Raw genomic sequence first — 26,392 nt, 5'->3', positions numbered from 1 at the left:
CCCACAATCATCCAAGACCTGCCTTTTCCTTCTCTCCAGCAGGCCTGGGTTTTTCCTCTTGCAGTGTTCTAGATTTTGATCCTTTGAATTCAAGGTCATCCCTTTGGGGGCAGGAGAGATGAAGGGTGAAGGGCTTTCACCTTTTGAGCTTTTGGGTAATGGAATTAGAGGTCTCTTCCACAGCTTTGAGGAGTCCAGTTGCCCTCTCCAGGGATGCGACTCCTGAAGGGCCCCCTCACCCGGCATCTCAGTTCTGACTCCAGGACCACAGTGCGTTAGTGGTACCAGCGTGGGTCAGTGGGCACTTCTTTTAGACCCAGCACTGGACAGAGTCCTCGCTTTCCTTAAGGGTCTCCAGGGTGACGCTGTGGGGTTCTTGTTACAGATGTTTGAAGAGTTTTCACTCAACCATTTTATAGGGCAGCAGTCTCTCTCCCCTGCCACACACAGTCACATTAGCGGGTCTGGCGGCGTTAATGAAAGAGTGGAACTGTGTGGTGTGTGAAGACAGGAGATGGGTCGGGCCAGGGAATGTGTTTCTCATCCTCCCATTTCCCTCCGAAGGTTGCTGGCTGAGGAGGAGAGGAGCCAAGTGGGTGGGATCTGTCCCCATCCAAGACCACGATCAGGCCGGGGCGTCACGACTTCAGAGAGCTCCAAGTACCAGGGGGAGGAAGGTGGCCAGGCCTCCGTATGCTCTTCAGGGACCCGTGGCCCAGTCTGGGAGGGTGTTTGGACCCCCGCCACTACGTGCAGGCTGGCTCATCCTGCCAGCAGCCTCGCGAGCAGCTCAGATGAATAAGTGAGGTTTAAAAGCAGGTTGCTGGGTGATGAGCGCTCTATTCCGTCGACTTGCTGTCCCTCATTGCCACAGAGAACCCACACATGACTCTCACTGACTTGAAGGAGAGACGTCTAGGGAGGATTTAACCACACACAGGCCTTGAGTCTCTGAAGGGCTTTATTCTTTGGAGGTCGACTAGCAGCGGTTCCCCCTCTCCACTAAGGACAGAATTCGAGGAAGTGAGACCTGGTGGCAGTTAGATTTCAGGAGAAACCTCCTGACAGTGAGACCTGAGAATGGGCAGGAGGGACCCTCCAGCCCCGGAGGCCTCTCAGACTAGAAGTTCCCCATCCTGCCTGGCTGGGGGGAGCCCTGGCGGCCTGAGCTGGGATCTGCTTGCACTTGTAGTTTAACAAGCTCCCGGAAACAGAGAGGACTGGGCAGCCCCGAACTGGCTGGGTTCCATCCACAGCTTCACCTTGGTTTGCTTTCCTCAAAGCACGAACAGAAATCTCCCTCCTGCCCCCCAATTTTTGCGGTGGCTTCCCAGTATTCTTAAAGTTTCTATGCACCCCAAATTTCAGCCTTTAAAAAGGCTCGCCATCACTTTTTTTTCCTTCCCCATTTTTTGATTCTTCCCGATGAGGAATTCCATGGGCCTCTTCCTCTAACACACAATCACCTAAGATTGGCCTCATATCCCAAGGAACCCCCAGTGCGGCGAGCTGGACTTTCTCTTCCTAGTTTCTTGGGTCGTTTCTTCTCTGAGGGTCTGGGGGTCTGGGGGCTCCGCATCACTTATTTTTCGCCTCTCCCCACACTAGTCCCCAGCTGAGCGTTTTCCTCAGTGTCACTGTCCAAGTCTTCTGGTGAGAGAGGCTCCCTCCCGTACTCTAGGGGGAGAGAACACTGTGGAACAAGTTCATGGGAGGCTCTTCTACACCTTCTGAGGGTCACTCCTCTTGAGTCAATGCCATTGGATTCCCTGCACTTCCCCGACCCTATAGTTTCACAAGGATTTTGATAACAGTTTTATAGGGTTGTCTAGAGACATATTAGGACCTCTTCCTACAATTAATAGGGCTTTTATCCACTATGGTTTATAGGGTTTTTCTGCTACAGACTTAAAGGGCTTTTTTTTTTTTTCCTACATATTTATAGGGTTTCTAACCCAACAGTTTTTCTCTACTGCCTCTTATAAGTGGTTCCCACCAACAATTTTATAGGGTTTCTCATTACTGATGTAAAAGCACTATTTATACCCAGGGTTCTTTATGCTCCGTTTCTCTACAATCTGATAGGGTTTTCCTCCTTTCCCCACATAACTTCTGGGGAGAGCCAGTGTTCCTCTCAGGAGAGAGAGGCCCCTGGTCTCCAGACTCATTTCACAAGGTGACCCCTGGGTGGCAGCTCCTATGGAGGAGGAGGGCCGCGACTTCTGCGAAGCCGTCTCCACACTCAGGGCACAAATAGGGCTTTTCTTCCGAGAGGGTCTTGGGGTTTTCCCCATCCCCATGGCTGCTGCTCCCTGTGGGGGTGGGGGCCTCTCCCTCATCTTCCTGGCTTGTGGGCAGGGTGGCTGGCTCTGGAAGGGGCTCCTCGGGGGTGGGGGACTTTTCTTGGGTGTGGGTCTCCTGGTGCCGGACGAGCGCCAGGCGATCGAGAAAGGAGGCCCCACAATCTGAGCAGCTGTAGGGCCTGGCCCCCAGGGGGCTCCTGAGGTGCTCCAGGAGGACAGAAGAGCTCTTCCCCAGCTCTGGACTCTTCTGGGGTTTTCCACCTGCATGCACTTTCTGGTGCAGCAGCAGCTCAGAGCTGAGGCCAAAGCTTTTTTTGCATTCAGGGCATTTAAAGGGCTTTCCACTTAGGAAGGGACTGGGCCCTGCCCCTTCCCCTAGACCAATCCTATAATCAGGAAAGAGAAAGGGCTTTTCATTGCCGTGGGTGAGCTGATGTTGGAGGAGCACAGCCCGATCCAGAAAACTTTCTCCACAGTGGGAACAAATGTAGGACTTGGAGGAGAGCAGGCCCAGCCTTTGCCCAAAGCTCTCCTGCCCTTCAGGCATTTTAAAGGGCTGTCCTGGGGGTTCGGCTCTGCCCTCGGCAGCACCTGGATAGGAATTCCCTCCGAAAGGGAGCCTGGGGGGTCGGAACTGAGGCGCCTTGGGGGCTGGGTGTGCGATGAGGCCATCTGAATTTTTGTAGGGGTTTTCTCCAATATGGATGCGCTGATGCTGCATGAAAATGCCCTCGTCGTTGAATCCCTTTCCGCAGACAAGACACTTGTGTGGTTTGGCTCCGGGGGGTGGCGTCAGCAGGGCAGGGTCGCCCAACCCCAGCAGGGTGTCGCCCTGAGCTCTCCGGGCTGGGGTCTTGCCCCTCTCGTGAACCACCCGATGCTGCTCCAGCTCGTGCGCCTCCAGGAAGGCCTTCCCGCAGTCGGAGCACACGAACAGGTTCTCATCCATGTGGGTGCGGACATGGGTGATGAGGTTGGAGCTCTGGCTGAAGCTCTTGCCGCACTCGGGGCACTTGTAGGGCTTCTCGCCCGTGTGCGTGCGTCGGTGCTGGATGAGGTGGGAGCTGCGGATGAAGCTCTTGCCGCAGTCGGAGCACTTGTAGGGCTTCTCGCCCGTGTGGATGCGCTGGTGGCGGATGAGGGTGGAGCTCATGATGAAGCTCTTGCCGCAGTCGGCGCAGATGTAGGGCCGTTCGCCGCGGTGGATGCGCTGGTGGTTGATGAGATTGGAGCTGACGCTGAAGCTCTTGCCGCACTCGGGGCACTTGTAGGGCCGCTCGCCCGTGTGCGTGCGCTGGTGCCGCAGCAGCGTGGCGCTCAGCGTGAAGGTCTTGCCGCACACCGGGCACTTGAAGGGGTCCTCGCGCAGGTGAGTCCGCTGGTGCTTGATGAGGGTGGAGCTGTGGCCGAAGCTCTTGCCGCACTCCAGGCACTCGTAGGGCTTCTCGCCGGTGTGCGTGCGCTGGTGCTGGGTCAGCTCCGAGCTCTGGATGAAGCTCTTGCCGCACTCGGTGCAGCGGTAGGGCTTCTCGCCGGCGTGGATCTTCTGGTGCTTGAGGAGGTTGTGGTTCTGGCCGAAGCGCTTGCCGCACTCGGGGCACTTGTAGGGCTTCTCGCCCGTGTGCGTGGCCTGGTGCTGAATGAGGTCCGAGCTGCGGTAGAAGGCCCGCCGGCACTCGCCGCACTTGTACGGCTTCTCGCCCGTGTGCGAGCGCTGGTGCTTGATGAGGTTGGTGCTCTGGGTGAAGGCCTTCTCGCACTCCGTGCACTTGTAGGGCTTCTCGCCCGTGTGCGTGCGCTGGTGCTGCACCAGGTTGGAGCTCCAGCTGAAGCACTTGCCGCAGTCGGGGCACTTGTAGGGCTTCTCGCCCGTGTGCGTGCGCTGGTGCTGCACCAGGTGCGAGCTCTGCGTGAAGCTCTTGCCGCACTCCGAGCAGGTGTTGGGCCGCTCGCCCGTGTGGATGCGCTGGTGGCGCAGCAGCTTGGACCACTGGCTGAAGCTCTTGCCGCACTCGTTGCAGATGTAGGGCTTCTCGGCCCCGGAGGGGCGACCCTGCACCAGCTCCCGCAGGCTGGGCTCGTTGGCCGGGACCACCGGGGGACTGTTCCACGTGGTCAGAGTCCCCCACTGCCAGCTGGCCTCACAGGCCTTGGTCCAGTCAGACGGGGTAGGGACTACCTCGGGGGCGGGGGGGTCCAGGGGGGTCTGGTGGTCCAAAGGGTTGGGGTGACCCGGTGGGGTCGGGGGGTCCCCGGGGACTGCGGGATCCTGGGAGGGTCTCTCCAGGGGCATCTCTGATGGGTCCTTGAATTCTGGACTCTGAGCTGGATCTCCCAGGATGATCTCCTCCCCAGAACTTTCCTGCTGAGGGCTCTCCTCTTCGTTCCCACTCTCGGCACCTACAGAGAGAAAGGGAGTCTCCAGCCCCCATCTCCTTTCAGAACGCGGGGTCGGGTCTCTCTTCCCTCCCCTGGGTTTCCCCCAGAGTCTGGGCCCCTCCCTGAACTGGGGCCGCTGTCTTGTCAGGACCGCAGTCCCTTCTTGTGCCCCTCACCTCTGTGAGCATCGTTGGGGCTCTGTTCAGGACCCTGCAGATCTGGGCCCCACAGCGCCGCCTCAGGCTCCATCCCAGAGCTCAGGACTGCCCAGTGTTCCAGGGACCCTGGTGGGGGCAGGGGTGGGGGTGGGGGTGGAGAGAGGAACACACAATGGAGTTCATCTGCTTTTCTTTACTCCCCAAGTCCCCACTCCTTCACCCGCCGGCCCCAGGCCTTATTACTCCTTGTGTGAACTTCAGCTTCCCACCTCCCCATTTTTCTGGGCGTCCGTTCTCACGTTCTCAGTTCTCACCGTGGGCCCCCTACTCCTGCAGGCCTGACTCCTGCTCCAGATCTTCAGCGCACAACTAAGCCAGTAGGTGAGTTTAGGAGTGTAATTAAAAGCTCATCAGCCATTACCCTTTGAACCCAGACTGGGGGCTAGAGAAGTATCTGACACCCACAGGGGAAGGAGGCTCTCACCCAACCCCTCTGATGCCCAGAGGCTGGGAAACCTGTTATTTTGCTAATCAGAGGAAGCTCATTAAGACTCTAATTTTCCTCCTTAATGGGGCTGCTAATTGGGACCAATAAACTTTCCTTATGAGCCCAGAGAACTGACAGTGCCTGGAACACAACACTTGAAGAGTTAAAAAAAAAAAAAAAAAAAAAAAAAGGCAATCAGATTTCCCTGAGGGGACAGGGGCTCTCCAAAAGCACTGGGGCATTTTCCCGTTATCTGTTATCCACACAGAAAGAAAGTCAAGCAGCCGGGGAGGGGGAGAGCAGCCGGGGTGGGGAGGAGGGGTGGGGGGCGGTGGTGGCAGTTAAAAGCCATCGGGGGCTTCAGCAGGAATGACCTTGAGAGGGAAGTGGAAAGGCAAAGGGAGAAGGGACAGGTGTGTGGAGGGTGCCCAGCAGCTGACACGGTGTCTGTGGTGTCCTTGTTATCTCTCCCAATCCTCCCCACAGGCCTGCTAGGGGCCCCAGGAATCAGGTTGTCCATTTTACAGATCAGGAAATCAACACGCAGGGAGATTTCTCCAAGGTCACAGACTGGGAAGTGGCAGCACTAAGACCAGAAATGCAAGGTTCTGTGTCTGGCTTGCCCTGGCCTCCGAGAGGGAGATGACCTTGGGAGTCACGTGAAACTCATAAATGTGGGCTGCTGGCAGGAGATGGTGAAGACAGCTCAGACAGAACCTGCTGGCCATGAGATAGAGAAATTCCCAGGACCAAGAGGTTTCCGTGACTTGCTGAATCCAGTGACTAGGCCTGACAGTCTGCACCTGTGATCTCAAAACAGTACTCCCCACCGAAGCCTGCCATTATCACGCCCATCCTGGCACCCCTTCTTCTCTTTCATTTGCTCTGTTTTGTTGGTGCCGTATCCCATGCCTAGGACGGTGCCTGACACATAAAGAGGTGCTTGCTAAGTTTTGTTGAATGAATGAAGGTGAGATGAATGAGATGCCCCTGTTCCTGGAAAACCTGGGTGGCCTAATGCCTTTAAAGGTCAATTTGCAAGGGGATGGCAGCAAAGGAACAGGAGTCCAGAGTGGCCTCCAGGTAAAACATAGGTAGCTATCACTCCAAAAAGGGTGATAGGATTCCAGGATGAGGGCATAAGTCCACGGGAGCTAAATTCTAGGTTCCCACAATGTTTAGAGCCTGAACAGAGTCCCTGGGGAGGCCCGGGGCTTTGAGTGGCTGTGTGGGATGGGCACTGCATGTATGGGGGCAGTGGTGCAAGAAGACGCGGCAAAGACTCATGAGGAGGCAGCTGGGAGACAACCAAAGTGAAGCAGGAGCTAGCCGGACCCTGCCAAACAGCAGCAGGAGGGATGGGAGTTAGATTTTGGGAAGTAAATTAATTTCTTCATCTCTGCAGCAACGTAGGCTATGAGGATGCCCCCTCCCCCATCTGTAAGTGTCTTTGCAGTGGTGGAGGCAGGGAGCCTCCGCTGAGCTGGGGGCTGCCTATTCTGAAGAGGCCTGCTGTGCTCGCCTAGGACAGGTAAGAGCTCATGTACCTTGAATGTCCCGAGAAATTCAAGCTCAGCTGTCCAGAGCAGAAGGGAAAGGGTTAAAGCCAAGGCCGCCATGGAGTAGGAAAGTGGGAACACCAAGGGAGACAAGAAGTGCTGAGAGCCCACCCAGGCCCAGACCCCAGGGCACCGGCCTTGGACCCCGCTCCAGCCAAGCTGCGGAGGGAAGGAGAGAAGGAAGGAGAGAAGCAGGAGGCTGCCTCACAGAGGTGCGGAGAGCGGCCCAGGGTGACCCTGACATGGAGGCAGCTGCGGGAATGCAGCCGCCCTGGCCCCGGCACCCCCCCACCCCAACGCCCGCACCAGCCCGGACCCTGGACTTCTGCTCGGGCCGGTACCCACGACCCTGTTCCGGCTCCCGGGCCGGAGACCGGCATCCCGGCCTCCCCTGCCCGCGGGGCCCCCAGGATTCCGGCGCTCCGCGGCGCCCCGGCCCGCCGGCGGCCCAATTCCCTCTTCCCAGAATGCTCACGCCCTCCCTCCCCTCCCCCACAGCCAGACCCTCGCGCTCTTCCCAGAATCCTCGGCCCCTCGCGGCCCCGGCCCGGCCCCCACCCCACCGGCGCCCGGGGCGGGGAGGGGGCGCAGGCCCGCGCGCCCCCGCCTCCCGCGCCCCATTGTTCCCGGCGGCCGTCCCGGGCCCTCCGGGCCACCCCCCAGGAACCCAGGCGTCCCCAACTCACGGCTCTGGGGTCTGGGGAAGGCCGGAAGGCAGAATCCAGCCCCAGGGGACTTAACCCCTTGAATGCCCTGCCTCGGGGGGCGGGCTGGACGCCGAGGACTCTGGGGTCCTTCTCAAGGGGTGATCCCAGGCTGAGGACCCGGGGACCAGTTCAGGGTGACTGGGACGGAGCAGGAAGTGACCCCAGCTTCCCGGGCCCCTCTAGCCTGGAGTCAGAGCATCAGCTCTATGGGATTTAACCCTTCGCCTCCCGCAGCCTGGGAAAAAAAAAAAGAGGACGGGGAGCGGGGAGGTGGCCGAGGCGACGCCCCTCTCTCTGTCTCTAGCGGGAGAATCTCGGGGGAACCCAGATGCCAGTGGGGGTCTCCAGATTGCTGGCCACTCTCCATCTCCAAGGGACTCTGCCAGCCACTCCCAGAAAGCCCTATCTTGGATTTGGTGGCTGCTTGTCCCCTGGGCCTGCCTTTGTTGGGACTCAGACCCAAGGATGGGGCTCAGATGAGCCTGGGTTGTGGTGTGGGAGGGAACATCCTACAGACTAAAAATGGCTTAAATGAAATCATAAGTCATGGCAACAAGAATTTGGGCTGAAAGGACAAGCGCAGCCAGGAGGGATTTCTAGCATGCTTCTTTCCCCCTTAGCTGCCCTGGTGGCGGGAGGGAAGTCAATGGGGATTCCCTGACCAAGGAGGGCCTTTCATAGCTCATAGCTAGAGAGACCTTTAAAAACCTGAGAACACTAGTGGCCTCCCAAGGCCCAGGTTACCTGGGCTCCCAGGTTTTAAAGCCTTCATCTCCTCCCTCCTCACCACAGTCCATGATTATTCCCATTTTGCAGCAAAAGAAACTAAGATGTGAGAAGTGCGGTAACATGCTTAAGATCAGGTCATTATTTCACTTGCACACGTTTGTATTGTGGGGAACATAGAGGTGGAGAGATCTCAGAGCCGAACAAGAATCGGGCTTTCCACCCTCAAGAAGACGTCTGATAGTGTGCATGTTATAGACACAAAAGATTCACAGGAGAGTGTGAACAGGGTTATCTGCCCAGGGATGTGAGGGAGCGAGCACGGGAACAAACTGTATGTCAGAAATCACTAAAGAGGACGGCAGCTCCTCTGGGCCTACATCTGGGGTTCAGAGAATGTGGTCACCAGGAGAGAGAGCCCCACTGGGCCCTGCCCCTGCTCACTTCTCATCTCTGACTCCTTCACGCACCTTCCGTTCAGGCATGTCCGCATCTTATCTCTGGCTCCCATCACCTTTGACAGACACCTCACTCTCACCTCAGGGCCTTCGCCCCTCCTGGTCTCCCTTTCCCTGCTCTGTTTCTCGCAGCACAGCATGCATCACCCCTGACGGAACATTTGCATGTTTGCGTCTGTCTGTACTTGTGCCTCCCTCCTGTGCGCACGCACCTTAATGTCCGTGCCACCAGGGGAGGGGCTGGCCTCTTGGACTCACTGCTGTCTCTCCAACTCCTGGAACAGTGACAGGCATGTACTAGGTGCTCAATTCACACAACACGTGGGATGGTCATCCTCCCATCTCTTCCAGCTGTTTCTGGGTCAGATGTGGCAAAGTTGGGCAAAGCTGGGCTCTGGCTGCACAATCTCATTCACAGTTCAGACACCCTTGCTCTGAGACAGGTGCAGAAGAGGAGGATTTGGGATCTGAGTGGCTTGCGGGGCAGATCCAACCGTCACTACCGTCTCCTCCCCTCCAAGGGCTGCAGAAGCCTGACCTGGCCTGGGGGGGCGGTGAGTTTATGGGAAAGCCGTGCCCTGGAGGCTCACAGAAGAGTTTAAATTGGCCTACACCCTTTTTGTTATGTGTGCGGTTTTTAAACCAAATTAATTGCCACTTTTAGAAATTAGTACTTTTAGGGACACCTGGGTGGCTCAGTCGGTTGAGCATCCGACTCTTGAGTTTGGCTCAGGTCATGATCTCGCGATTCATGGGTTCCAGCCACTGCGTCAGTCTCTGTCTGCACTGATGGTGTGGAGCCTGCTCGGGATTCTCTCTCTCTCTCTCTCTCTCTCCCTCCCTCCCTCCCTCTCCCTCTCCCTCTCTCTCCCTCTCCCTCTCCCTCTCCCTCTCCCTCTCCCTCTCCCTCTCCCTCTCCCTCTCCCTCTCCCTCTTTCTGTGCTTCTCACCAATTGCTCTGTCTCTCAAAATAAATACATGACTTAAAAAAACCCAACAAGTTTAAAAATCAGTACATTTCATATACAAATCCAAATTTCCCACTTCTTTGGAAAATCCAAAGATATGGCAACAAGACCCAAATTTTCACATGACAGCAACTGGCTGGGCAGTAGCTTCCTTCCTTACAAGGCCACGGGCTTTCTAGTTTGTCAGTCCCTGTGGCTCCTATTGTGACTCCAACCATGAAGCTGAGAGGTGGTCTCAGTTTATCAGTGATCATCCATTGTGGATGCTCCAACACCCATTTGACTGTAGGTACTGATTCTGTACCCCTTGGTCTATGTCCGCCACGTTTAGAGTAATAAATCCAAGGATGATGTCCTCTGAGTAGTTACGTTCATTGAGTATTTGCTGCACGCCAGACCTATCCCAAGGGCTCCATGAAACTTCACAACTCATGAAACCAGTATTATCAGCCCAAGGATAGAGGAAATCACTTGCACATGGCTTCCGAGGGACAGAGTTGGTTTCACACCTAAGCATGCTGACTCTAGGGTCACATGGCCCCTAACCACAACTCTCCGAATGGCTCAGGGGTGTCTGGAACCAATCAGCCCTGCAGTCCTCTCCCTCATCTTGCTCCAGGAGCTGAAGAGAGGAATCTGCAGGGTGGAGCACACCCGGTCAGTCCAAGCCGTCCTCCTCCAGCAACAGTTTGCTTGTCCTGCTCCTAGGAAAGCAAAAGGTGCTCTGACTGTAGGTGACAGTATGCTGTCCTGTTACTTACGGGCAGCTGGCACAGCGGCCCGAAAGGAGACCCTCCTGGCAGGGGAACTCCTAGAAAGAGGAGGATGATACCCACCCCCCTTTGCCTTTCATGGACAGCCCACCGCCACGTTGTTCTCGGTCAGGGCTCAGTGGCCTTCCACATGGCCCCTGAACGCACGCCCTTGTATCCCAAGGTCCAAGTTGCTGTGAGAACAGTGAGGTCCTAGAGGCGGACCCTGGTCCCCACCCTGCTCTGTCCTCACCGCTCATTGTGGTCTTGGGCAATCACTTTGTCTCTTGGGGATTTGGCTTCTTCCTTAGAAAGATGGGCCTTGGTTCCCAAAGGGACGGGAGGGGTAAATGAGATGATACAAGAATTCAGAGGTGATCAACTCTAGCCAGGGCTGCCTCCTTCTTTCTCGTCAGAGCGCACAGCCCTCTGCCCGGCAGGAAGGAGAATCAGGAGCCTGGAAACTGTGTCCTGAGAGACACAGGGAGTGTGTAACTTGGGACGACCCGGGGCCTTGAGCAGAGGCTCCAACCATCTGCTGTACGGAGGGGGCCGCTCTCAGGCTGAGAGTGTGGAGCTGAGAAGGCTGCTCAGTAGGACGGCAGGGGAGGCTCCGGCAGATGCCAGCAGGAAACGCTTCTTCCCTGGAGATGTGCACACCCACAGGGTGTACTGGGGGCTGCTTTTTTATGAGTGTGGAACTCAAATGTGGAACAAGAGCAGGGTCCCAGGGCTAGGAGATCCCTTCTACCTCTGAGATGCCAGGATCAGTCAATCCTCTGCTCAAGAACCTACAGCGGCTCCCTAAGGCCGCTCCCATCAAGTCCTACCCTCCTGGTGCCTCCTAACCACCATGTCCCTAAGGCTCGGAGCCACAACCTTCCCTTACGTTCTCTTCCTCAAAAATCTCCAGCTCAACGTGGTCAGTACCAAAAATCATTCGTGTCAGTGGCTAGCCCTGTTCCTGTCATTGCAGGCTTGTTCTTTCTCTCCATTTGCCTGCCAGACCTGTCCACGTCACAGTCGTCCAGATTCACCAGCTCCATTTCTCTACACGATACCTAGTCATCTGCTCCCCAAGACCTGAAGGGCCATCCTGCGAACCCCGTTCCTCAGTAGGTCCTCAGGCATACGGCACCCCTGCTGACTCTGCCCACTTCTTCTGTCCCCCCTGCCCCAGGCCACCGTCACCCCCTGGTTCTCATCCCTGAATTACCACAGTGACGTCTGACAGGTTCTCCAGCCTCCTGTCCCCCTGGCTTCTTCCCACCCACCTGGTCCCCCACGGTTCTTCTGAAAAGCATCGCTTTGTTCACCCTCAGAATGCCTCTCCTCCGGCCTCATGATCAATAGCGGGCTTTGTTTGTTTTTTTTAATTTTTGAAAATTAAGAACTTTTATATTTTTATTTTATATTTTTATTTTATTTATATTTTATTTAATAATAAATATATTAAATATTTTATATTTAAATTTATATTTTATATTTATATTTTTATTTTATATTTTTATTTTATTGTGAGTGGGGAAGGGGCAGAGAGAGAGGGAGACACAGAATCTGAAGCAGGCTCCAGGCTCTGAGCTGGAGCACAGACAACACGGGGCTCAAAACCCACAGACCTCGAGATAATGACCTGAGCTAAAGTTGGACACTTAACCAACTGAGCCACCCAGGTGCCCCAATAGATTTTTATATTTTGACAATAACTTTGATTAAGCTATAGGAAACCACATATATAGTTGGGTAAGTAAATGTAGATATATATAATTTAAATACAAATAAAAGTAAATATGGGCACCTGGCTAGCTCAGTCGGTAGAGCATGCTACTCTTGATCTCAGGGTTGTGAGTTCAAGCCCCGTGTTAGGCACGGGGCCTGCTTAAAAATTTTTTTTAAATAAATAAAAAATAAAAGCACATAAATATATGTATACAGTTTTGTTACCAAGTATCTGCATGAAGGTATGAGCTGAAATAGCTCTAGTCATCACAATTCTGGGCCTCAGTTATCTCATCTGCAAAATGACACGATCAAATGTTCTCAATGGTAAGGGTATTACTCTCTGAAATGCTTTTGTGTATGTTTGACTATTTGAGGAGGATACATATGTGCCTATAAACGATAGTGGTTTCTGGGCAGGAGGACTGAGGATCTGGGGTAAGAGGAAGGCTTACCTTTGGATTCTTGGTTCTGTTTGATGATTTCCAATTTTTAAAAATCACTTTTTACTATTTATTTGTTTATTTATTATAATTATAATTCTTGCAGAATATATATTATTTTGTTTAAGGATGCATTTTTATTTTTTTAAGTTTATTTATTTATTTATTTTAAGTAATCTCTATACCCAACATGGGGCTTGACCCTGAGATCAAGAGTTGCACACTCTTTTGACTGAGCCAGCCAGACCCCCCTCAAAATCACTTTTTAAACGGTAAATATTGAGTATAAGGTTGGAATGGAGATCGTGGGGTTAAAACAACACGTTGATTTCCTTTTCAGGTTTGTCCTGATCCAAGTCACGTTAAATCAAATTCAAATGATTTCCTACCCATATGTGACACGTGGGCTAACCTTCCAGAGAGGTCTCCAGCACCCTTGGAACAGATGCTCTACTGTAGCCTAAGCATGGGAAAGGAGATTGAAGACAGATGGAGGAGAGGATTATATTGTCACACAAGGTTACAACACTTAAATCAGTAAGCTCTCAAACACTTGAAGCCTGATTCCACCATTGCCACACCCTAGGGAACCTAGACTTGTGGCTGGAAAAATGAAGCCCCAAACCCCCAGAGCGTTGGGTCCCGTCTGAAACCAGCCTTTCTGCCTCCTTTCTCAGAGCCCTCTAATGTGATCCCACCGACACACTGGGTCATAGGCTCCACCCCAGCCTTCTCTAGAATGCTTCCCCTTCTCTCTCCACAGGGGCAAGTCTCACCTGTCATCAGGGTCCTGTTCAAATGCCAGCCAACGTGAGTCTCGGCCCTGATATCCACCCCCATTGACTGTTTTATAACGTATACTCTCATTCACATTAAAGAATTTGTTTCTCTTGATACAAGGCAGTTATTCTCACCCTTTTTTTTTTTTTTTTTTACTCATAAAGGAACATTCGGACTTCAGACAGGTCAGTTAACATGTTCCAGTCACAGAGCAACTGTGAGAACTTGGGATCTGTAGGTCTTGGATTTTCTGACTCCGGGTCTGAGGCTTCCCTTTTTCAAAATCCAGCTAAATCCTACCCCTTCCTTCCCGAACTACAGTGTCTCCTAGAGAACCTCCCTCACCTTTTGTCACAATCTTACTGCAGGGATTCCTATGTTTTACCCGCCATCTTGGCCACATCCGGGTACCCCCTGCACTGTTATTTATTTGATATTTTTCCTCTGTTCAGTGCATTTTCCTTCACTGAAAGAAAAATATCTGAGAAGGAAACTCAATGTCAGTGTGATGACTAGGAAATTGCTCCTTATAAATCGTAAGTGTAAAAATGAATGCAATGCAAAAGTAACTCCAAATGGTTCAAAGACCTAACACTGGAAAACTTTTAGAAGAAAACTTAGGGGTAAATCTTCATGACTTTGGATTTGACAATGGTTTCTTGATATGACACCAAAAATACAAGCAACAAAAGAAAAAATAGGTAAATTGGACTTCATCAAAATTTAAACATATTGTACATTAAAGGAAACTATCAAGAAAGTGAAGACAACAACAGAATGGGAGAGGAAACATTAGCAAACCATATATCTGATAAGGGACTTATATCCAGCATATATAAAGAACTGTAACAACTCAACAATAAAGACAAACAACTCAATTAAAAAATGGGCAAATAACTTGCACATTCTCCAGAGAAGATCTACAGATGGCCAACAAGCGCATGAACAGATGCTCAACATCACTGGCTATGAGGGAAATGCAAATCAAAACCACAATGAGATCCTACTTCGCACCCACAAGAACAGTCATAATAATATTTTCTAGAAACCTGAGAGTAACCGGTGTTGGTGAGGAGGTGGAGCAATTGAACCCTCATATACTGCCAGTGGGAACGGAAAATGGCACAGCCACTGTGGAAAACAATTTAGTGGTCCGCAAAAAGTTAAACATAGAACTATCAGCAATTCCACGTCTGTACCCAAGAGAAATGAAAACATAGGTCCACATCAAAACTTATATACAAATGCTCATAGCAACACTATTCATAATAGTCAAAAAGTGGAAACAACCCAAGTGTCCAACAGATAAACAAAATGTGGTGTCTATTCATACAATGAATTAAGCCATACAAAGGAATAAATTACTGATATGTCCTACAACACGGAAGAATCTTGAAAACATTATGCTAAGTGAAAGGAACTAGATACACAAGGCTGCATATTTTATGATTCCGTTTCTATGAAGTATCCAGAACAGGCGAATCCATGGAGACACAAAGCAGATTAATGGTTGCCAGGAGTGGGGGGAAGGAGGATTGGGGAGTGGCACCTTAATGGGTACAATATTTCCTTTGAGGTGATGAGAATGTTCTGGAACTAGATAGAGGTGATGGTTGCACATCAGTGTGAATGTACTAGATGTCACTGAATTGCATACCTCAAAATGGTTGAAATTATAAATGTTATGTGAATTTTACAGTACAAAATTCAATCAATATTAAATTATGTTAATAAATACCATTGATATATTGTTGCATAATTAGGTGAGGACTTTGGGTCTAAGGGACTCAGTTTTTGCATTGTTTCTGTTTTATTTTGTAAGGTTTATTTATTTTTGAGGGGGGGAGGGGCAGAGAGAGAGGGAGAGACACAGAATCCAAAGCAGGGTCGAGGATCTAAACTGTCAGCACAGAGCCGGGTGTGGGGCTCGGACTCACAAACTGCGGGACCATGACCTGAGCCACAGAGACTTAACTGATGCCCCTAAGGGGTTCCTTTTGTGTGTATGTGAGAAGGTGCCAGAGGCGGAGGCACAGAGAGAGCTGAGAGGGGATAAAGGCCTAGTACCAAGATGAGACTCTCCCCTGGGTGGAATCAAAGGGCCTGAAGGAGAACAGGGAGGGCCACCTTTCTCCCGGGGCTGTCCCAGCACCTGGGCACCACCTTGCATGCTGCCCCGGGCGCTGGTACAGGTTACGTTGTACACAAAGGCGCCGGACGGGGACAGGTATGATCGCATTTCAACCCTGGCTTCATCCAAAAGCCAAAGGCCATGTTGTAGAGGCTGCCTGCCCAGAGAAGGAAAATTTCAGCAGTCCGTCTGTCCCGAGGGGGCACCCATCCGTAAATCACCCGAAGGTACCATAGATTGGCAGCTGTCCCATATGGTGAGAAACCTGGTAGTGAAAGTCGACGAACTCGAAAGCCAGTCAGACTTTGTTTCAATTCTTGTTTCTGCCACATTCAACTGTGAGACCTTGTTCTAATCACCGGACCTTCTCCGAATCTCTGTTTCCTCAGCTGTAAAATAGGGAAACGACCGCTCCAAAGAGTGTGAAGATTGAATGAAGTGTGTGTACATACTGACTGTTCGTTTTTTCCCCCAGTAGTTAGCGTTAGCTTTCACCTTTGGCTTAAATACTTTTTTTTTTTTTTTGTACTAGAAAAATAATATAAGGGCACCTGGGTGGCTCAGTCGGTTGAGCGTCTGACTTTGGTTCAGGTCATGATCTCATGGTTCTTGGGTTCGAGCCCCACATCAGGCTCTGTGCTTACAGCTCAGAGCCTGGAGCCTGCTTCGGATTCTGTGTCTCCCCCTCTCTCTGCCCCTTCCCTGCTCATGCTCTGTCTCTCTTTCTCTCTCTCAAAAATGAATAAACATTAAATGAAAAATTTTAACAAAAATAATGTAAGTAGGGGCGCCTGGCTGGCTCAGTCAGTAGAGCATGCAACTCTTGATCTCAGTGTCATGAGTTCGAGCCTCACATTGGGCAAGGAGCCTACTTTTAAAAAAATAATAAAATAAAAAATAACATAACCATACTAATTAACATATTAAAAAGCGAAATTACTCATTTTTCATCTGCTCCCAGTTCAATTATTTTTGCCCCTTGCTGTATTTCCTTCCTATATATTTTTTCTAAGCTTTTTTTAAAAACTTAGTTCTATGTTTTTGGTGCTTTAATGTCTTCCCAGCCAAAATTTTAATGGCTGTCTAGGGGTGCCTGGGCAGCTTAGTCGGTTAAGCATCTGACTTCAGCTCAGGTCATGATCTCACAGTCTATGAGTTTGGGCCCCGTGTCGGGCTCTGTGCTGACAGCTCAGAGCCTGCCTGGAGCCTGCTTCAGATTCTCAGATTCTGTGTCCCTCTCTCTCTCTGTCCCTCCCCCTCTCACGCTCTGTCTCTCTCTGTCTCTCAAAAATGAATAAACGTTCAAAAATTAAAAAAAAAAATTTAATGGCTGTTTGTATGATTCCTGCTAGATACACCATATTTTTCTGAGTCATTGCCCTGTTGTCGAATATTTACACTGCCTTTAGTTTTTGCTCTTACAAATAAAATTTGGTGAACATCTCTGAGAGTATATCTCTGAAATTTCGATCATTTTCTTAAAAGACAGTCCCAGAAAAAGAAACAGTGGGTCAAATCTATGAGCATTTCCCTGGCTTTGGTGGTGCATAATCTTGTAATTAGTTGTGACTCCAAATGCAGGATTTCCAGACTATATCTATCTTGTCTCAAGGATGTGAGAAGAGATTTGATTCCATGCCTTGCTGAAATCCATATAAATGAAATCTAGAAAATTTCCATCGTCTGTGAACCTAGTAACCTTATAACCATAGAAAACAATTCCTACATAATAGGGTGGGTGTGAGGATTAACGCATTAACACGTGACAAGCCTTAGACCAGGGCCCGGCATGAGGGAGCGCTCAGTCCCTATTCTTGTTTTCACTGTGTAAAGGAGGCAAGACTATTCTGGGACTGCAGTTCTCTGTGGCCTTCTAGCCTTCCCTGCTTTCCTCACAGGCTCTTAGGGTGTGAGTTTTTTAAGGTTATTAACACTTGAATAATGGCTTCTGATTACTAAGAGGTTTTGTTTTGCTTTGTAGATTTGTTCATTTACAAATAAAGGTCCATAAAGAGGACCATGAAGTCAAAGATGGACAGCCTTTCTCTAATATATACGGCCTCAGATATTAAAAAGATACCTTTGGGGCACCTGGGTGATTTTTTTTTTTAGTTTATATTTATTTATTTTGAGAGAGAGAGAGGGAGAGAGAATCCCAAGCAGACTCCACGCTGTCAGCACAGAGCCCAACGTGGGTCTTGATCCCACACGGGGATCGATCCCATCACCAGTGAGATCATGACCTAAGCCAGTATCAAGAGTCAGACACTTAACCAACCCAGCCTCCCAGGCGCCCTTAAGCGCATCTGATCACAACTCGGGTCCTGATCTCAGGGTCATAACTTCAAGCCCGTGTTGGGCTCCATGTGGGGCGTGAAGCCCAGTTTAATTAAAATTTAAAAAGACATTTGTAAGTGGCTACCATAAAGGAGATGAGGGGATCTGGCAGTTGTGTTTGTTTCTTTATTTATACCTTGTTTGGTTTTGAAAAGGACCTGAGGCATTTATAGATAGCCACATATTCTATGACAGGTGCCTGGCATCTAGTAAGACTCACAGCCCCTGGGGTGCCTGGATGGCTCAGTCAGTTGGTTAAGCCTCTGACTCTTGATTTTGGCTCAGGTCATGATCTCATGGTTTGTGAGTTCGAGCTCCCCCTCAGGCTCCATACTGGCAATGAGGAGTCTGCTTAGGATTCTGTCTCTCTCCTTCTCACTCTGCCCCTCCTGCACTCTCTCTCTAAAAAACAGAACAAAAACCTTAAAAAAAAAAAAAACTTAAAAAAAAAAGACTCACAGCTGCTCAACATTGGCTATGATCACTGATAGTAGCGGAAGTAGTAAATGTCATTAACAAGACAAAAAACAAACAAACAAACAAACCCAAAGGGAGTATAAAGGAGAGAATGATGACATGAATCCAGGTGGGTAAGAAAACACATGACATAAGGCTATTGCTACAAGTGTTACAGATTTGCTGAGTTTTCTAGAGATCCAAGCATATGGGTACATAGTCCATGTGAGGCTTAGGAGAAAGTTCTGTGAGTCCTCATCAAAATGACATTTTGCGATGCAGAGGACCATATCTTCAACCCCATCCCCTAATTCTGAATCCAGTCCAACACAGAGACAGATGAAGAAACCAAGCCCCAGTGGTGTAGGAGATATTTCATGGTTGTGCAAAGTTCATAAATTCAGCCAGTCCAGCTTTTAAAGCCACTGTTAACGGGGCGCCTGGGTGGCTCAGGTCATGATCTCGCAGTTTGTAAGTTCCAGCCCCAAGTCCGGCTCTGTGCTGACAGTTCAGAGCCTGGAGCCTGCTTCAGATTCTATGTCTCCCTCTCTCTCTCCCCTCCCCTGATCCTGCTCTGTCTCTACCTTCCCCCCCCCAAAAAAAAGAATAAACATTAAAAAAATTAAAGGCACGGCTATAAATCACACATCCCACTTTAAGCAATCCCAGTAAAGGGATTACCTACGACATGTATCTTTTGGCTTTAGGGGGTTGGTAGATACACAATATTATCTTCTCCTAGCCAGCTCCAGCGGGCATTCACAAAGAATGAAACCCCGTGGCCCTAGAAATACACAACTGGCAAGAAGATGGCTCTGTTTCACATTATCGTAAGGGGGATAATACGTGGAGGTTTTGCCGTTTGTTTGGTTTTTCACCCTTGAGATCTGACCACTAGGTTTGGACAAGCCTGCTTTTTACAGGGGCGATCAAGCTCTGCCTGCTTCCAGCTGTTCTGTGTCCAGGTGATCTTCCTTTTGCTCAGGGGTCTAGGGCCTGTAGCCCCACAGGGCTTGGATTTGACCTTCTTCCTTCCATTTTAATGAATATCTCTCGTGTCAAGCATTTGATGTGAGTTATTTTAAACTTTTTGCAATAACTCCGCCGGTGGCTATTTCTCCCTCGACTTTATGCTGATGAAATAGAAGTTCAGAGATACATGAAATAACTTGCCCATGGTCACCCTGCTAGTAAGAGCTGTGATTTAATGCAGTCCTTAGGACTCCAGACCCTTATTGTTCCCCTCGCCTTACCAATCATCTGTTTAATGGTCTGATTTAAGATTCCCGTTGAGTTAAACATCAAGTTTTCTGGCCTTTGGTTTGTATTATTAGTATGTTTCTCTTGTTTTGAAAACTAAGACTTCATTTGTCTCCAGATTTTGTGTCTTTTCTCCAATGGGTCACGTGGCTTAAAGCGTTCATTGGCAAATTTTCTTTTTCCTTCTCCAAGTCAGATCAGGAGATGAGGATTAATTCAAGGTGCACAGTGCTTTTTAAAAATTTTACACCTCCAGGGCACCTGGGTCGCTCAGTCGATTAAGTGTCCAACTTTGGCTCAAGTCACGATCTCATGGTTTGTGAGTTTGAACCCCACATTGGGCTCTGTGCTGACAGTGTGGAGCCTGCTTGGGGATTCTCTCTCTCTCTCCCTCTTTCTCTGTCCCTCCTCTACTCGCTCTATCAAAATAAATAAATAAACTTTAAAAAATTTTTACACCTCCAGTGGTAGGTTTCAATTCCCTCTTACCAGTGTTTGTTACAAAAGAAATCTCATAATGCAAATACAAACAACCATGAAATACTTTTTTTAACCTAAGAGGCTTGCAAATATAGTTTGCTTATGGACTATGTGGAAGAAAGAGGCACTCTCAAACATTATTAGTAAGAGCATATATCTGCACTGCCTCTTTGGGAAAAGGAAAATTTGGCAACCCTGATTAAAATTCAGAATGCGTACACCCTTTGACCTGACAAGTCTACTTCTAGATCCTACAGGCATGGTGTGCACAGTGATATTCAGCAAAGTGTTGTTTCCATCACAAAAGACTGAACATAACCTACATGTCCACTAACAGGGAAGTTGACTAAATAAATTATGGCATATCCATATAATGAAATACTCAGCAGCCGTGGGGGAAAAAAATGAAGCAGATATGTACAAACTGACATGAGACATTCTCCAAGATATGTTGTTATATGAAAGAAGCAGGGGGAAAAGCAAGTGACTACAACGTGTTGTCATATTTGTGATTTTTATTACGTATATTTATTTAGTTTGAAAGAGACAGAGACAGTGTGAGTGGGGAAGGGACAGAGAGAGAGACAGAGAGAGAGAGATAGAATCCCAAGCAGGCTCTGCTCTGCCAGTGCAGAGCCTGATGCTGGACTCGAGTCCATGAACCCTGAGATCATGACCCGAGCCAAGATCAAGAGGCCAAGATCAAGTGTCAGATGCTTAATCAACGGAACCACCCAGGCGCCCCATATTTGTGTTTTTCTGAAAGGAGACACTTGCATATGCATAGACTATCTTTAGAAAGACGCACAAGAAACTGGTCACAGTGCTCAGGGGATGATGGAAGGGGCTGGGGACAAGCAGAGGCAGGAGGACAGCCTGTTTTCCTTTTTGTCTTTTTATACCATATGATTTTTTTTTTTTTCAGAATACAAAAAGAAGTTGAGGCGCCTGGGTGGCTCAGTTGATTAAGCATCGACTTCGGCTCAGGTCATGATCTCATGGTTCGTGAGTGCGAGCCACGTGTTGGGCTCTGTGCTGACAGCTTGGAGCCTGGGAGCCTAGTTTGGATTCTGTGTCTCCCACTCTGTCTCTGTCTCTCTGCCCCTGCCCAAATCGTGCTCTGTCTCTCTCTCAAAAAAAAATTTTTTTTTTAATATAAAAAGAAGTGAAAAAGAAAAACATAAAAGAAATCTGATTAAAAATCATCTACCCTGTGTTGTAAGACTGGAGGAAGCATGTATGGTCATCAGACCAGGGTGGCCCCATAGTCCACATTCTGCCCTTGGGTTTGTTATGTGAGACACCCGGTGCTCTGTTGTGACTAAACCACTAACTTGCAGAATGACTCTGGGAAAACTCAAAGCTTTCTTGGCATTTCTAGGGTGCAGAATACAAGATGCACAATGTCCTGCCTGCTCAAAGCTTAAACCAGGTAGAGGGAGCAGTGTGGCCAAGGGCCTGGAGGTGAGAAACTCTCTGGTTCCTCATCTCCCGTGGCCGGCCAGCCCTTTTCCTCAGAGCTTCCATGCCTGCACCCCACCCCACCCCCACCCCCGGGCTGCCTTCCTGCATGACTGTCAGAGTTGCTAAATCCCTAGGGAATGAAAGACAAGGACAGCCTAACTGTATTCTCCAGGGTTCCACCAACTCAAAAGACCTTTAGTACTAAATGCTGGAGCCCACTAGAAACTGCCCAGAGGGACCCTGAGAGTGGAAGCAGGAAGAAATGGCCGGTCTGACTGGCCACTGAGGTTTCCACAGGTTGTGTCAAAGGTTGGGCTCTTTGGTAATTGTTTTTGCACCTGAAAACATGGTTTTGTTTTATCCTTAAAAAAATAGGGGCACTTGGTTGGCTCAGTCAGAAGAGCATGCAACTCCTGATCTTGGGATTGTGAGTTCAAGCCCCAAGTTGGGTGTAGAGATGACTAAAAATATAAAAAAATAAATTAAATTTAAAAAAATTTGTACATACACTCAGTGCCTTTCTTTGGATGCCTGCAACTTGCTTCTTTGGAAGGTCACAAGATCCTTTTCTTTAAGCAAGGATAGCGTCTATACTGGGGCAGCACTGTTCATTATTATTATTATTTTTTATTTTTTTTAAACATTTATTCATTTTTTGGGAGTGAGAGAGACAGAGCATGAGCAGGGGAGGGGCAGAGAGAGAGGGAGACACAGAATTTGAAGCAGGCTCCAGGCTCCGAGCTGTCAGCCCACAGCCCGACGCGGGGCTTGAACTCACGGACTGCAAGATTATGACCTGAGCCGAAGTCAGATGCTCAACCAACTGAGCCACTCAGGCACCCCAGCACTGTTCATTATTTTCAGCCTGTTGCAGGAGTTAGGTGGTTTTGCACAGCCTCCTCAGCTCTGGACTAATGGGATATCCATGTCTGACAGCACTATTGGCTTTGATGGTTTAGTTCAGAATTCCCAGAAAAAGTTTCCAAAATCAGAGCTGCAGTGTGGAGAAGAAAGGCATGCACTCTGGAGTCAGAAGGGCCTTGAGTTCAAATGTGACGCTGACATCCACCCATTTCCTAATTTCATCCATAAAATGGGAATAATAGTACTGCTTTCACAGAATTGCCCTAAGGCTATAGAGATAGGTGTATAAGGAACCTAGCACAAAGAAGGCCCTCAATAAATAGTAGCTCTTAGTATCATTTCTATCATGTTCTTCATTCTCGTGCCACAAAACTGACCCTCTTAATACCTGTCCGTTTTCCAGAGGTAGTAGTAAAAATCGAAACAATGACAACTAACATTTACTGAGCACTTGTTATGCGAATGGCCCTCTCCTAGGTCGTTTACATGTTCACTGAATCCTTACAGCAAACCTTTGAGGTAGTTACGGTGCTTTTTTACAGATAGGAAAGCCGAGGCTCAGAGAGGTTCAATAACCTGTCCGAGGTGGCTCAGCACCTTCGCCCAGGGCACATGAACCCAGCGAGCTGGGCGCTGTCCTCTTGATAGGGGCACGAGAATCCTCCAACCGTTGTCGGGGAGAACACAAGACAACTCAGCGCTTCGCAGGCAGAAGGGGACGGATGCCGCCAGACGCGGCTTTGGCCGGCTGGGGCCGAAGGGGTTATTCCCACTGAGACGCCGGCGCCCGGGGCTGCTAGAGCGGCCCCGCCGGGGGCGGGAGGAAAGCGCACTTCCGGCCGCGGCCGGACTCCGGGAATCCCACAGGCCGGCTCCGGGCTCGCGGCGCTCGGCCGGGGCCTCGGGGCGGAGAGGGGACCCCCGACGGGCGCTCCTGCCCGGAGAGTTCCGGAAAGGACCGCCGCGCGCGCTGGGCCGGGGAGGGCCGGATGCCGCAAGCCCAGGGACGCACCGGGCCGGGAGGGGAGGCGGCGGCTCTGAACGCGGCCGCCGGGTGGCCGGTCGGGGGAGGCACGAGGCGGGCGGGCGGTTCTCCTAGAAGGGCCGGCAGCTTGGTCCCCCGAGGGACCTCGAACCTTGCAGAGCCCGGGGTAAGAAAGCCTCCGCTCATTCCGCCCCTCCGGAGTGCCGGCCCGTCCGCCTTCTCCACAATCCCCACAGCCGCCCGGAGAAGCCGGAGGCATCATCCCCGTTTCGTAGGCGACTCGCTTGTACGGCCTGTTTCATAAATCGGCTTGTTCCAGGCGCTCGACGGGCCCTGAGCGGAGTCGCACTGCGCGGTGCTGGTTAGGCCCTTGCGCTCCCGACCCCTTCCGCGGTGGAGCGGAGCGTCGGGCTGGTTTCTGTAATCTCAGCAAGCTGCACCCGACCTGGCCCACCCTTCCCTTTCTGCAGGCAGACGTGGGTCACATTGGAGCCATCTTTTCTCCTGCCACTCCCCTCCGCTGCCCGCATCCTCTCCTTTTAGACTTCATCTTTTTATTGTCCATTCTGTCCTTCCAGTCCCACTGCCACCATCTTTCAACTTCATTGTCGCAAACGCGCCTTACTGCAGTCACCTTACATCCAGAATGCTTCCTTCTTATTTCATAGGTCACTCTACACCCCACCGGTCCCCAAGGTCTTGCATCAAGCCACGCCCCTGTCCCAAGAACTTTCTTGGTCAAAAACTAAAACCGTCTGTAAGCTCAAATCAAAACGCTTTAGCACAGCATTCAAGGCCACTTAAAACTTGGCTTCAGCCCATCCTTCTAACCTGATCTCTCTCTTGGTTCCCGGACTAGAAGTTACAGACTGGTAGTTACAATTTGAAAGCGTATTTCAACTGGTGGGCAATTTCTTTACAAAATTCGAGTTGCTATTTACCTTAAAACTGGGAAATTTCATTTAAAAAACAGTAACAGCCAGATTTCTAGCTTTTGATGCGTCGGCAGAGCTGGAAACTGTTGGCTTATGTTCTTAGACTAAGCAAGTGATTCAGACTGAGAAGTGGGTTCCCCTTTCAGATAGGACTGTGCCCCTGGGCTTCACTCTCCACCCCCAAGTACACTCTGTCTCTGAGCCCGAGTACCAGCTGCACTGTTTTTCCTGTAATGGGTTCTTGTGTCTCTATCAAAAGTGCACAAATGGATCGTAAGCCAAGAGGCATTCATGTGTAAAGACAACAGAAGAGTAAGCACCCGGCCTCCATGCATTTCCTGTTCTTTCTTGGACCCTATAGCCATTTGAACTTTCCACTCAAGGCTCTACAAGAACCCTCACATACAGCCAGACTAATGACCTCAAGTCCTCTCAAATGAACCTGAGGACCATATCTTCGCACACCCTCTCCGTTAGTAAATTCCATTCAGCAAGTCCTTGGCCAGATCTCCTGCTGTGTGGAACATTTCCTGACAACCAGCCAAGTAACCAGCTCCATCCACCCATGCATCTCATCAGCATGTCTGGAGGCCACGCTCTGGGCCTGTTATACAACATACACATGGTAGATGATCAAGAAATAGTTACCAGCTGGGTAAGTGGCATAGTCACACATGTATTATCCCCTTAGGTTATAAGATCTTTGAGGGAGGGGTCCAAATCATATCTATCTTTGCACTGCCCTAGCAGCTAGCACACTGCCTGGCACATAGCAGGCATTTGGTAATATCTGAGGATATACGTGCCGTAAGGAAGTGCCCCAGAGAAGCAATAGATACCGAGTTTCAGTCCAGTCCTATGTCTGAAGCAGCACCCCCACTCCCCCAACCCTGAGTGATGCAGAGGAGTGGAGAGGCAGCCCCAGAGAACAGAGAGCAGAGCCCTTACTCAGTCCTGAAAGCCAGGAGCACTTCACAGACCCCTCGACCTGGTGGCTCTGCTCAGGATTCAGCCGAAGCTACATCTAGGACCCAGCTGTATCCATGTGACCTTGTGAGTGAAACCCAACCTGATTCTGATTCTGAATTCCAAGCTCTAGAATAACAATGGTTAACATGTACTGAGGCACTCTGTGAGCCAAGCACTGCCAAGGGCTTCATACCCATGGCCTCCTTCCAGCCTCACAACGCTGTGGAGTCAATACTGTGTCTCTTTGCAGATGACAAGGCTGAGGCTCCAATGCCCAAGTAACTTGCCTAAGGCCACATAGTAACAGGATGAGCCAGGAGTTCAAGTCCATGTGGGCTGAATCTAAGGCTCATGCTTAGCTCTGTGCTCCTTCTAAACATCTGAGGCTATATTGAACACCACTGAACTGTACATTAAAAATATTAAAACAGTAGGGGCACCTCGGTGGCTCAGGTTGGGCGTCTGACATCGGTTCAGGTCATGATCTCACGGCTCATGGGTTCGAGCCCCACATTGGGCTCTGTGCTGACAGCTAGAGCCTGTAGCCTGCTTCGGATTCTGTGTCTTCCTCTCTCTCTGTTCCTCTCCTGCCTGTGCTCTGTCTCTCAAAAATAAACAAACATTAAAAAAAATTAAGACGGTAAATGTTATGTGTGCTTTAATTCAAATTTTAAAAAGCAAAACAAAAACAAAACTCTGAGGCCGAAGAGGGATTTGGGGCAGGATCCAGAAACTCAGCATTCCTCTTATTGGGGTTTTGGGTAATATGCCAAGTAGTGTACCTGAAGCAAATGCCAAACCCAACTACCCTTCACTAATTTTCTCTCATGTCCTTCTTTAACTGCCTCCCTAAGTAATTAAAAGTTATACTTTAAAATTTTTTTTTAACGTTTTTATTTATTTTTGAGACAGAGAGAGACAGAGCATGAATGGGGCAGGGGCAGAGAGAGAGGGAGACACAGAATCGGAAGCAGGCTCCAGGCTCTGAGCCATCAGCCCAGAGCCCGACGCGGGGCTCGAACTCACAGACCGTGAGATCGTGACCTGAGCTGAAGTCGGATGCTTAACCGAC

General features: G+C 50.1%; 1 protein-coding gene and 1 long non-coding RNA gene across 7 annotated transcripts; one reads left to right on the top strand and one right to left on the bottom strand.

Moving 5' to 3' along the window:
• Window positions 1-943: 943 nt before the first annotated feature.
• On the bottom strand, window positions 944-25,390 carry ZNF629 (zinc finger protein 629). 6 transcript variants are annotated; one of them, XM_042971743.1, is made up of 5 exons: window positions 25,300-25,390; window positions 10,255-10,449; window positions 8,990-9,211; window positions 4,859-4,966; window positions 944-4,703 (listed from the first exon to the last, which is right to left on the bottom strand). In XM_042971743.1, exons 4-5 carry the CDS (start codon window positions 4,929-4,931, stop codon window positions 2,170-2,172), a joined length of 2,607 nt encoding a protein of 868 aa, XP_042827677.1. In that variant the 5' UTR covers window positions 4,932-4,966; window positions 8,990-9,211; window positions 10,255-10,449; window positions 25,300-25,390; the 3' UTR covers window positions 944-2,169. The 6 variants fall into 6 exon arrangements, with proteins under 6 accessions (XP_042827677.1, XP_042827679.1, XP_042827676.1 ...); XM_042971745.1 differs by lacking the exon at window positions 10,255-10,449; XM_042971742.1 differs by lacking the exons at window positions 8,990-9,211; window positions 10,255-10,449.
• Window positions 6,743-13,511, top strand: LOC122234613. The gene is made up of 3 exons (XR_006212457.1): window positions 6,743-6,858; window positions 13,000-13,196; window positions 13,423-13,511. It is a non-coding gene; the product is annotated as an uncharacterized LOC122234613 (long non-coding RNA).
• Window positions 25,391-26,392: the final 1,002 nt, after the last annotated feature.

The sequence above is a fragment of the Panthera tigris genome, chromosome E3, assembly GCF_018350195.1.
Source record: "Panthera tigris isolate Pti1 chromosome E3, P.tigris_Pti1_mat1.1, whole genome shotgun sequence".
Lineage (NCBI taxonomy): Eukaryota > Metazoa > Chordata > Mammalia > Carnivora > Felidae > Panthera > Panthera tigris.
This window is presented reverse-complemented; position numbering and strand designations above follow the sequence as displayed.

Coding starts and splice junctions, on each gene's coding strand:
- ZNF629 (XM_042971743.1), bottom strand. CDS start 4,931: ATGGAGCCTGAGGCGGCGCTGTGGGGCCCAGATCTGCAGGGTCCTGAA. Junction 4,704..4,858: donor CCCCAACGATGCTCACAGAG/GTGAGGGGCACA, acceptor TTCTCTCTGTAG/GTGCCGAGAGTGGGAACGAA.